The sequence below is a fragment of the Eulemur rufifrons genome, chromosome 2 (genome assembly GCF_041146395.1).
Source record: "Eulemur rufifrons isolate Redbay chromosome 2, OSU_ERuf_1, whole genome shotgun sequence".
Lineage (NCBI taxonomy): Eukaryota > Metazoa > Chordata > Mammalia > Primates > Lemuridae > Eulemur > Eulemur rufifrons.
In genome coordinates this window covers 127,557,023-127,569,053 of record NC_090984.1, presented here as the reverse complement: position 1 = coordinate 127,569,053, position 12,031 = coordinate 127,557,023, and the positions used below count along the sequence as shown (strand labels likewise).

At 48.0% G+C, this 12,031-nt stretch overlaps 1 protein-coding gene across 1 annotated transcript; it reads left to right on the top strand.

Moving 5' to 3' along the window:
* The first annotated feature begins 4,098 nt into the window (after positions 1 to 4,098).
* On the top strand, positions 4,099 to 11,618 carry LOC138398942 (uncharacterized). The gene is made up of 5 exons (XM_069493393.1): positions 4,099 to 4,185; positions 4,289 to 4,605; positions 8,172 to 8,217; positions 8,322 to 8,631; positions 11,438 to 11,618. The coding sequence occupies exons 1-5, from the start codon at positions 4,140 to 4,142 to the stop codon at positions 11,616 to 11,618; spliced, it is 900 nt and encodes a 299-aa protein (XP_069349494.1). The 5' UTR covers positions 4,099 to 4,139.
* Positions 11,619 to 12,031: the final 413 nt, after the last annotated feature.

Here is a 12,031-nt window from a genome sequence, read left to right as displayed (position 1 = left end):
AGTCCTGCTGCTGTGGCCCTATGGCCTCGGGGATGTGCACGCATGTCACGCACCCTGCCCAGGCCACAGGAGAAGCAGGGACAAAGGGAGGCCCTTCTGGTTCTCACTCCAGTTGCCCCTGCTGTGCAAGATCAGGGAAACACCTTGGAAGCTGTATAGGTTTCTGTTAGAGTCTGAGTTTTGTGCCGAAACATCAGTAATCTGCGATTCTGCTTCTGCAAACCTGCTTGCTCCTGCTTACTCAAGACAGTAGCCCCAGCACAGAAATTCCTAAGTGAATACAGCACCCATCTTCTGCGTAAAATGATTACAGCCCCACGTTTTGCATAAACAAAATATGGCCCAGAGCCCACACTGCCCAGATCCTGTTACACCAAAGATAAGAAAATGATGTGATGCTCACTCAAGGCTTTTTGTACACGTGCTTGCTCAATCTTAATAATTTTCCACCCACAAACTTACAGTATAAAAACTTTCCATTTCAAAGGCTGCCTCCTGCTCTCTGTGCCGCCTTTGGGCAGTGCAGAGCGTAGTCACTGGCGGGCTGATAATGACTCCTGATTTGGCTCAATTCAGTCTTTAGGTGGTCATTTCTGGTATCTCAGACCATGACAGTTTCCTTTGCCCTCAGAGTTCCCTTTGGACCTCAGAGATACTAAGGAACAGGGTGGACACAAAGGAGAAGGGAACAGATGCAGGGGAGAAGGAACGGACTCGTCCCAGCAAGGTGGGCGTCTTTACGTGGTTACTAGGGAAAGAGGTGGCTGAGGAGGACAGGGATGGGTGGACACAAACGTATAAAGCGGCACCACGAGCTGTTGGGCGGAGCCATGGTGATCCCCCCAAGTCTGTGGACATTCGGAAGCCTAAGCACATACTCCCTGTTCATGCTTGTCTGCAGGAATGTGGAAATGCAGGGACAGAAGGACTTAGCCACTTGCCCTGAATGCCGTGGGTGCCCGTCTGGCAAATCAGCAAGGTGAGGATGGTTGGAGGCCGGAACAACCGTCCTCACCCCTGGCCGGGTGCCCAGGCCCCGATCACGCTCCTGTGCAAAGTGCCAGCTGGTGAAGGAGAGTGACAGTTCTTGTCAAGCGTCATTTATGCGTGAACTCCTCACTCCATAGTCTTTCCAGGCTGCATCCTATAGGTTGGTCTTTTTCTCTTTCTCCCATATGTGACTCTGTTTAGATTCTGACAACCTCCTCTACTGGGTCACAGAGAGGGGTGGGCGAGATGGAGCCCCGGTCAGTCCTGCGGGCACCTTGACCAGAGTGTGTGGGGAGGATGGGGGATTATTGGGGCCTTTCTCTGCCCCTCCCAGGAGGTTCAGTTCAGCCCCTGCTGCCCCCGTGGTGCTGGGCTGTGCGCCCTGGGGAGTCTCCCCTGCGGGGCAGGGCAGGGCAGGTGCAAACTCAGAAGGGGAACATCCCATTTAAACCCACTGCACAGTGGGTCTCCCTCAGCACCCCGCTGGGGTCTTCAGGACCACCCTTCCTGTCCTCCAGGATGGGGTCTGCCCACTGCTCCCTTACCTGAAGGTCATTCCCAGCCCAGGGATTGGGTCCCACAGGGAGTGGGCTTCAGACCCCCGATCTGAGTCCCGTATCTCCCACACAGGGGTCTGCACTCAGGTGCAGCAGGTGCAGTCTGGGCAGAGGGGACAAGGCCTGGGGAGTCTCTGACAGTCTCCTGCAGGGCATCTGGACACTGCGTTGTCAGACACCGCATCAGCTGTGTGTGCCAGATGCCTGGGAAGGACCTGGCGTGGGTGGGGATGACCTATTCTAGTGATTCAGATGCCCACCGCAGCCCGTCCTCCCAAGGCCACGTCACCGTCACCAGGGACAACCCCATCAGAACTGCCTGGCTGCCGTGGAGCAGCCTGAAGGCCTTGGATGCGGCCGTGTCCTCCCGGGTGAGACACAGCCAGGGGACATCCATGGAGCTCAGGGGCAAGTCTCCCCTCAGGGGTTCGCACAGTCAGCCCTGGGCAGGTGCGGGTGGAGGGGAAGGGCCGGTTTCCTGTCGGGGGGTCGTGGCTTCCTCTCCATATAACCATCTCCTCTGGGGGACTTCTCTGAGTTCCTGACCCTGTGCTTCCCCCTGCAGTCTCAGATACGTTTGTGGTAACGACAGAAAATATTCTCACCTGCTCAAAAGGCAGACAGTGGCTTCCAGGCACTTTCTCCTGTCCCCAAATGTACATTGACTATCAACACTTTGGAATAAGTCTGTAAATGGATAAAAGACTTTCTCTTGGACAACACAATGCAGCACAGCACGCAGAAGCCGGCAAGCAGGACACAGAGCCCGCGGGACATCAGGGGCAGACGGCTCCTCTCCCAGCTGGAGACCCCGGAGGGACTCATTTCCCAGCTCAGGCGCAGGTGTGGAGGGAAACTGAGGATTCCTTTCAGACCCTGGGGTTTCCTGTCTCTGCCTCTCACTCTTCTTCCCCAGGAGTCCAGGGTTTTCTCCTTGTAATGCCCTGGTCTCGTTCATCTGAAATGGGATGACTCAGGACCTGAATTCAATGCAAATGTAAGCCTTAATTTTTTTCACTTTTCTGCTCTCCATAAACTTTCAGTACAATATTTGGAGTATGCAATCAGCCACCCGCAATCCTCACCCTTGTGCCATGAAAGGATTTTGTGTTTCCTACGCTGTGTTGGTCATTCAGGAGCAAACACTTCTCTGCAGAGATGATTCTGTATGTGCTGGGGGTTTGCTTGGCCCCTGGAAAATTTAAACTGCAATCCCTTTAGCAAGTGCAGCTTCCCGCGATCCAGTGCCTATGTCCAGTGTAGTCTTGTCCCAGCCCACATGCCGCCTGCTGGGCTGTGCCTAATAAGCTAATGCTCTGGTCCTGTTTCTCCCTGCAAGTCCTCGTCTCTCTGCAGATTTCAGGTTTGTTCTTGGTGGAATAACTTCTGCTACTTGAAATATTAAATAAAATTTGCTAATCCGCAGCTTCCGCAGTCATGCTTTATAGATGACGATGATGTTGCTATTGTTGTGGCTGATGTAAGAAGAAGAGCTTTTTCTCAGCTGTCTACTTCTCCCAGGTGAGGATAAGCTTTATCTTTAATGTCAAGAAATGGGAAACAATCAAACTATTAACCAGTAGTTTAATAAATAAGAATTTTTTGCAAACGATGCATCAGGACACTACATCAGTGACAGCAATGGCTGTGTCGTGCTCACTGCAGCGTGGCCGCGTCCACAGTGTGTGCTGTGAGTAAAATAGGCAAAAAGCACCTGCTACGTGATTGCACTGTTACAAATTCTAGAGAGTGAAAACTGAAGTAACATGAACTATGTTAGCAGGTTCCTGGGTAAAGGGAGGGAGAGGGAAGGAGAAAGAAGGAGGAATTTTAGAAGGAGAAGTGTCAACATTGAGGGAAATCGATTTCCTCCATATCGCAGACAGGGGACGGTGTGTCAGCATCTTTCACTTGTTCACTTCAGCTGTGTTAAGGCCACTGAGTACCAACTATGTCTCATTAAAGTTAATATGAACAATTAATAGATGATTTGGTAGAGAAGGAGCGATGGACAAATAGATAATAAGGGAGATTTTAGGTTCAGTTATCTGCATTAATCCTGTGTGCCAGGCTTTCTATATATTTTTCAAAAAAAAAAAAAAAGGCAGAGAGGCAAGAAACTGGCTTTATCTTGTTATTATAAAATTGGAGTTCTAGAATGCACCCTAGGCATTTCCAGGTTTGGCCTGCAGTGGGTTCCAAGGACGGGATCATGGCCCACACACAGAGATTCCCAGATATGTGTTTCTGGACATATCACACAACTTCCATATGTGTCTAGGCTGACGTTTACATCTGTAAAATACATGGAAACTTCACACCTACAGCACGTGGTTTCTATGTGTCTGTAAATTAAATAAGTGAACACGAGCTATTAATCACTGTACAGTCACCCAATTTTTTTCTGGTCTTGCCCTCCCTCAGCTGTCCCACCGAGGGCTTGCTATATAGCAGGGGACATGCAAATAGGGCCCTCCCTCTGCTGATGAAAACCAGCCAAGCCCTCACCCTGCAGCTCTGGGACAGGAGCCCCAGCCCTGGCATTCCCAGGTGTCCCCATTCGGTGATCAGGACTGAACACAGACACTCACCATGGAGTCTGGGCTGTGCTGGGTTTTCCTTGTGGCTCTGTTACAAGGTAATTCATGGAGAATTGGAGATATTGGTGTGGGAGTGGATGTGAGTGAGAGAAACAGGGGTGTGTGTGGCAGTTTCTGACCAGGCTGTGTCTGTGTTTGCAGGTGTCCAGTGTGAGGTGCAGCTGGTGGAGTCTGGGGGCGGCTTGGTCCAGCCTGGAGGGTCCCTGAGACTCTCCTGTGCAGCCTCTGGATTCACCTTCAGTAACTACTACATGAGCTGGGTCCGCCAGGCTCCAGGGAAGGGGCTTGAGTGGGTTGGTTTCATTAGAAACCAGGCTAATGGTGGAACAGCAGAATATGCCGCATCTGTGAAAGGCAGATTCACCATCTCACGGGATGATTCCAAAAGCACTGTCTCTCTGCAAATGAACAGTCTGAGAGCCGAGGACACGGCCCTGTACTACTGTGCCAGAGACACAGTGAGGGGACATCAGTGTGAGCCCAGACACAAACCTCCCGTGGGGGAGCTCAGAGCTGCCAGGGGGCGCCCAAGACACAAGGATCAGAGTCAGCCCAGTGCAGGTGCAGGTGGAGGGTAAGGGCTGGTTTCCTCTCAGGGTGGTGGCTTCCTCTCCAGAAAACAGTTTCCTCTGGGGAACTTCTCTGAATTCACGATTCTGTGTTTCCCTCTGCGGTCTCTGAGTTGGATATGTTGGTGGTAAGGAGAGAAAATATTGTCATCTGCTCAAAAGGCAGACAGTGCCTTCCAGGCACTTTCTCCTCTCCCCAAATGGACATGAATGATCAACACTCCTCAGTAAGTCTGAAAATCAATAAAACATTTTTTTCTTGGACAACACAATGCAGCACAGCACACAGAAGTAAACGTTCCTTGTAGCAGGCAAGCAGGATAAAGCGCGTACTGGACGTCAGGGGCAGACGGAGTCAGCGTCCTAAGCAAGAGCAGGAAGACCCCGTGGAGCTCCCTGTCCCAGCACCAGGCTCACAACATTGATTATATCTGACAGAATTCAAGGGCAGAGGGACCCACCGACATTTAGTGTAGATGTTGACTCTGATGGTGTTAGACACCTGCACACACAGGCAGGCACAGATGCACACACACACACACACACACAGAGTGAACACGGGAAGGGTGAGTCTGTCCACTACTGAGGTGTCTGCAGGGCAGGGCAGGCCTCTCAAGACAGTCCCAAGTGGCTTCGTAGGGCAGGAAGGGAGACTGGCTCAGGTTTTCACAACAGTTCCCTGGTGGGGCAGGGAGGGTCTGGTGGGGTCTGGGCCTCCGACAGCCATCTGGTGAGAAAGCACCTGTGATTCCTTCCTAGGATTCCCATGAGTGGGGCAAACAGGGAAGAGGAAGGATGGGCCTTCAGATGTCAGCGGACAGACACCAGCTAGGAGAATTAGACTCCTTATTGCACTCAACATTTATTAAATATTTTTAAATCTTTTTTGAAAAGCAGGCAAAGGCCATTATGGGTGGAAAACAATGAGGTCTGCAGAAAAAAAGAAGACATTTCATTAGTATGAACAAATGATACTACTAATGAGGATGAGCAGGAGGAGGAGTTAGACAGGGTCTTGCTCCAATGTCATGGGGGAAGCTTTTCACTGTCCAAGCTCATCAGCTTATCCTGGAGGCCCTGGGTCAGCTGTGGGCTTCAAAATGCCAGAAGGTTCACAGGTTCTACAGGGATGCTCAGTTTGACATTCTCTACCACAGCAGCCTTCCAAGTGTGTAGAATTCTGAACTGATGCTGTCGTTGTGAAATACGAACCCGAGGGTTTCCTCGCTGGAATTGCACTGCTGTGTTTCCCTTAAAGTCCTTGATAATATTTGTTCCAGTATGGCTCAAGACCAGTATTTTCCTTATGTTTCTCCAACACACACTATGTCCTGGTTGAAGATGATGAGAGACCGCTGAAAAGATGTAGTAAAAGGCAACCTGAATCTGTGGTGATTGGAGTGTCTATAATGCATGAACTGGTTTCAAAATTGTTTACTGTCACATGCAATAGGGAAAATGCTAGTAGTTGGGGTAAAATCTAAATGTTTGTTCAGTTGCTACCAAGTCATAGGGTAACAACTGATGTGTCCTTGAGGGACTTGCTAATGGTAGACTGGCGAAGGGAGTTCAAGAATTGCTTAAAACTGTGACATTTAAATTTCATAATGCTAATTAGATCAACATTGTCCTAAAATTTCCAATGAGTGGACAGTGTGCTACGTGAGCAGTGGTGATGCCTCACAAGCTTAGACAACATCACAAAGTAGGTTTAGGCTGCTTGTTCTGGGTAATGACCTCCTACAGCACTTGTTTAATCCCCATGTTATTTTTTTGCATGATTCCTGTTTACTTTACTTGGGTTCTAGGATTTAGAAGTCTGTGTCAAAGTTCCTTATCTTTTGGTTAATTTTGATAGGTTTTCAAGAACTTTTGAGAAACCTTTTTGTTTGCAAAATATTCCAAGTTCATGGACTACTGTAAAAATATACCAATTCAAGCCCAGTTTTTTGCTAATTGACAAGCACTAAAAAGGGAAATGACTTCTCCCACATGGGCTGATTTTACCTCCAGTTGAGCACAACTTTGTAATGGAAACTTTTCTTCCATAATATGAATCTCTGTTTAATAGCGTCCAGTTTTATTACTGAAGTGTGATTGGTCAACAAATAATATTGTCTCAAGGGTCTCAATGAGCATGTAATCCAAGGAATATACAGAACTTTTCGCTGATGCAGACAAAATAGCTCTGTGCCCACACTTAGCTTTCAGCCATGTGTCCTAGCACAGAGTGATCCACACACCACTGTTCATCTCAGTGGGGTCTCCTGACTAGGAAATCAGGTACTTTTGGTTTTAATGCCTGTAGACCATCATATCTGGCTATTTTAGCAAAAAGTAATGGCAACATGAAATAACTAAACAATAAGGAAAATCATAACCTAATGAAACAGGAATGTGAGTGGACGTGAGTGGCTCCATCTTTGCCCATTTCAAAACTTTATGCACCCAAGGAGCTTCTTCTCTCTATGTTTCACACTGATATGCAGAAAGCGTCTGCTTCCTCTACCAGTCCACTCTTGTGTGGACGTGGTGAGAGTGTTTTCAGGGTCACACAGATAGGACAAGGGAGGCAGAGGAGAGGACACCTTTCTGAAATTTCCCCTGAAGGATCAGCAAGGTCACAACAGAGACTCTCTCCTGCCTCTGTGACTAGAACTCTGTCAGACGCCCACATGCACATGAGTTCCTGATGGGCATAAATGCTACAATGATGAGGCTGACCATTTTATCACGTAAAATTACTGGAAACTGACATAAATTTTTTTTTCCTTTTTATTTTTTTTTCTTCTTTTTGTTCTTTTGGAAAGAGAGTCATGTTATGCCACCTAGGCTACAGAACAGTGTCATCAACCTAGCTCACTGCAACCTCAAAGTAATGGGCACAAGTGATCCCACTGCCTCAGCCACCCAAGTGTCTGGGACTACAGGTGCTCCCACAGTGGCCGAGTGAGATATATATATGTATAAAACATTGTCTCACTGGGATGCCGCCAGGCTGGCCTCAAACTCTCAGCCTCAAGTGACCCTCCTACTGTGGCCTCCCACAGTGATGGGTTTACAGACATGGGTCACAGCACATGATCAGCATATTCAATAACTAACTTTCCTCAATCTAAAGTTAATTACTTTTCGATCATTAACTGAACTTTCACTGAAACATTCCTACTGTGATTGAGTTTCATTTTCATTTCCAATGTTCAAAACTGGGGCTCCATGAGAGTCTAGTGCATAAAAACATCTCCCCCCAGACACTCACATCTGCTCTGGGCCCTGCGCTCCCTCAGCTGCCCCACCCAGGGCTTGCTATATAGCAGGGGACATGCAAATAGGGCCCTCCCTCTGCTGATGAAAACCAGCCCAGCCCTCACCCTGCAGCTCTGGGACAGGAGCCCCAGCCCCGGCATTCCCAGGTGTCCCCATTCGGTGATCAAGACTGAACACAGACACTCACCATGGAGTCTGGGCTCACCTGGGTTTTCCTTTCTACTGTGTTACAAGGTAATTCATGGAGAACTGGAGATACTGGGTGTGTGAGTGGATGTGAGTGAGAGAAACAAGGGTGTGCGTGACAGTTTCTGACCAGGCTGTGTCTGTGTTTGCAGGTGTCCAGTGTGAGGTGCAGCTGGTGGAGTCTGGGGGAGGCTTGGTCCAGCCTGGGGGGTCCCTGAGACTCTCCTGTGCAGCCTCCGGATTCACCTTCAGCAGCTACTGGATGCACTGGGTCCGCCAGGCTCCAGGGAAGGGGCTGGAGTGGCTGGCAGAAATTAATGGTAATGGTGGTAGCACAAACTACGCAGACGCCGTGAAGGGCCGATTCACCATCTCCAGAGACAACGCCAAGAACACGGTATATCTGCAAATGAACAGTCTGAGAGCCGAGGACACGGCCCTGTACTACTGTGCAAGAGACACAGTGAGGGGACATCAGTGTGAGCCCAGACACAAACCTCCTGCAGGGTGCACGGGGCCACCAGGGGGCGCGAGGGACACAAGGAGCAGAGTCAGCCCAGGGCAGGTGCAGGTTGGGGGTAAGGGCTGGTTTCCTCTCAGGGTCGTGGCTTCCTCTCCAGAAAACAGTTTCTTCTGGGGAACTTCTCTGAATTCACCATTCTGTGTTTCCCTCTGCAGTCTCTGAGTTACATATGTTTGTGGTCATGAGAGAAAATATTCTCACCTGCACAAAAGGCAGAGGTTGGGTTCCAGTCTCTTTCTCCTGTCCCCAAATGTACATTAATTATCAATCCTTCTGAATACCTCTGAGGGACATCTGGGTCAGACGGAGTCAGCGTCCTAAGCAAGAGAGGTAAGACCTTGTGGTGCTCAGAGTCCCAGCACGAGGCTCACATTGATTATACTGGACACAATTCAAAGGCAGAGGGACCCATCGACATTTAGTGTAGATGTTGACTCTGATGGTGTTAGACGCCTACACACATGCACACACACACATGCATACACACACTCACACACTGAGTGCACATGGGAAGGGTGAGTCTCTCCACTACGGAGGTGTCTGCAGAGCAGGGCAGCAAGACAGTCCCAAGTGGCTTCATAGGACTAGAGGGGAGACTGGCTCAGGTTTCCACAACAGTTCCCTGGTGCAAAAGGGAGGGTGCTCTCACTGCCAGTAAGGATCTCCAGGGGTCTGGGCCTGTGACAGCCATCTGGTGAGAAAGCACCTGTGATTCCTTCCTGGGATTCCCATGAGTGGGGCAAACAGGCAAGATGAAGGATGGGCCTTCAGATGCCAGTGGACAGACACCAGCTAAGAGACTCTGACTTCATATTCCACTCAATGACTAGGAAATATTTTTAAAAAAATTTTTGAAAAGGAGGAAAATGCCATTATGGGTAAAAAACAATACGGTCAGCAGGAAAAAAGAAGACATTTCATTAGTATGAACAAATGATAGTACTAATGAGGATGAGCAGGAGGAGGAGTTAAACAGGGTCTTGGTCCAATGTCATAGGGAAAGCTTTTCACTGTCCAAGCTCATCAGCTTATCCTGAAGGCTGTGGGTCTGCTGTGGGCTTCAAAATTCCAGAACTTCCACAGGTTCTACAAGGATGCTCAGTTTGACATTCTCTACCACAGCAGCCTTCCAAGTGTCTAGAATTCTGAACTGATGCTGTCGTTGTGGATCATGAACCCGAGGGTTTCCTCCCTGGAATTGTACTGCTCGGTTTCCCTTAAAGTCCTTAATAATATTTGTTCCAGTCTGGCTCAAGACCAGTAGTTTCCTGATGTTTCTCCAACACACACTCTGTGCTGGATGAACACGATGAGAGACTGCTGAAAAGATGTAGTAAAAAGACCCTGATTCTGTGGTGATTGTGGTGTCTCTAACATGTGAACTGCTTACAAAATTGTTTACTCTTGCATACAATAGGGAAAATGCTAGCAGTTGTGGTAAAATCTAAATGTTTGTTCAGTCCAGCTACCAAGTCATGGGGTAACAACTGATGTGTCCTGGAGGGACTGGACCACAATGCTGTAAGCAAGTGCTCATGGTACAATGGAGAAGGAGTTCAAGAATTGCTTAAAGCTGTGACACTTATATTCCATAATGCTAATTAGATCAATGTTTTCAGAAGATTTCCAATGAGTGGACGGTGTGATACGTGAGCAGTGGTGATGCCGCACAAGCTTAGACGGCATCACAAAGTAAGTTTAGGCTGCTTGTTCTGGGGAATGACCTCCCACAGCACTTCTTTAATCCCCATATTATTTTTTTGCATGATTCCTGTTTACTTTAGTTGGGTCTCTAGGATTTAGAAGTCTATCTCAAAGTTCCTTACCTTTGGTTAATTTTGATAGATTTTCCAGAACTTTTGTTTGCAAAATATCCCAAGTTCATGGACTACTCTAAAAACATACCAATTCAATCCCAGTTTTCTACTAATTGACAAGTACTAAAAAGGGCAATGACTTCTCCCACATGGGCTGATTTTACCTCCAGTTGAGCACAACATTGTAATGGAAATTTTTCTTCCGTAATATGAATCTCTGTTTAATAACTTCCAGTCTTATTACTGAAGTGTGATTGATCAACAAATAATATTGTCTCAAGGGTCTCAATGAGAATCTAATCCAAGAATATACAGAACTTTTCTCTGATGCAGACAAAATAGCTCTGTGCCCACACTTAGCTTTCAGCCACGTGTCCTAGCACAGAGTGAACCTCATGCCACTGTTGACCTCAGTGGAGGCTCCTGACTAGGAAATCAGGTACTTTTGATTTTAATGCCTGTAGACCGTCATATCTGGATATTTTGGCCAAGAGTAATGGCCACATAAAGTAACTAAACACTAAGGAAAATCATAATCTAATGAAACAAGAAGCCGTGATGTGAGTGGCTCCATCTTTGCCAATTTCAAAAGTTCATCCACACAAGGAGCTTCCTGTCTCAACGTTTCACACTGATATGCAGAAAATGTTCACTTCTTCCCCCAGACCCCCCTTGTGTGGACGTGATGAGAGAGTTTTCAGGGTCCCACAGAGAGGACAAGGTTGGAAGAGGAGAAGACACCTTTCTGAAATTTCCCCTGGAGGATCAGCAAGGTCACAAAAGAGACTCTCTCCTGCCTCCATGACTAGAACTCTGTCACACGCCCACATGCACACGAATTCTTGATGGGCATAAATGCTACAATGATGAGGCTGACCATTTTATCACATAAAATTACTGGAAACTGACATAAATATTTTCTTTTCCTTCCTATGTTTTTTTCTTCTTCTTTGTTCTTTTGGAAACAAGGTCCTGTTGTGCCACCTAGCCTACAGAACAGTGTCATCATCATAGCTCACAGCAACCTCAAAGTAATGGACACAAGTGATCGCACTGCCTCAGCCACCCAAGTATCTGGGACTACAGGTGCACCCACAGTGGCCGGGTGAGATACATATATGTATAAAGCATTGTCTCACTGTGCTGCCAGCCAGGCTGACCTCAAACTCTTCACCTCAAGTGACCCCCCTACTGGGGCCTCCCAAAGCGATGGCTTTACAGGCATGGGTCACAGCACATGATCATATTGAATAACTAACTTTCCTTAATGTAAAGTTAATTACTTTTTGATCATTACCTGAACTTTCAATGAAACATTCCTAGTGTGATTGAGTTTCATTTTCATTTCCAGTGTTCAAAACTGGGCCTCCATGAGAGTCCCAGAACTCAGGCCCTTTACCTGGAGCTCACGTGTGGCCCAGGCTGTGGCTTTTGTGGGACCTGGGAAAGATTGATGAGACTGTCTCACCCACCATTGCTGGGATCCTCCTGCTGTCACCTGGACCTGGACTCACGTTGGAAA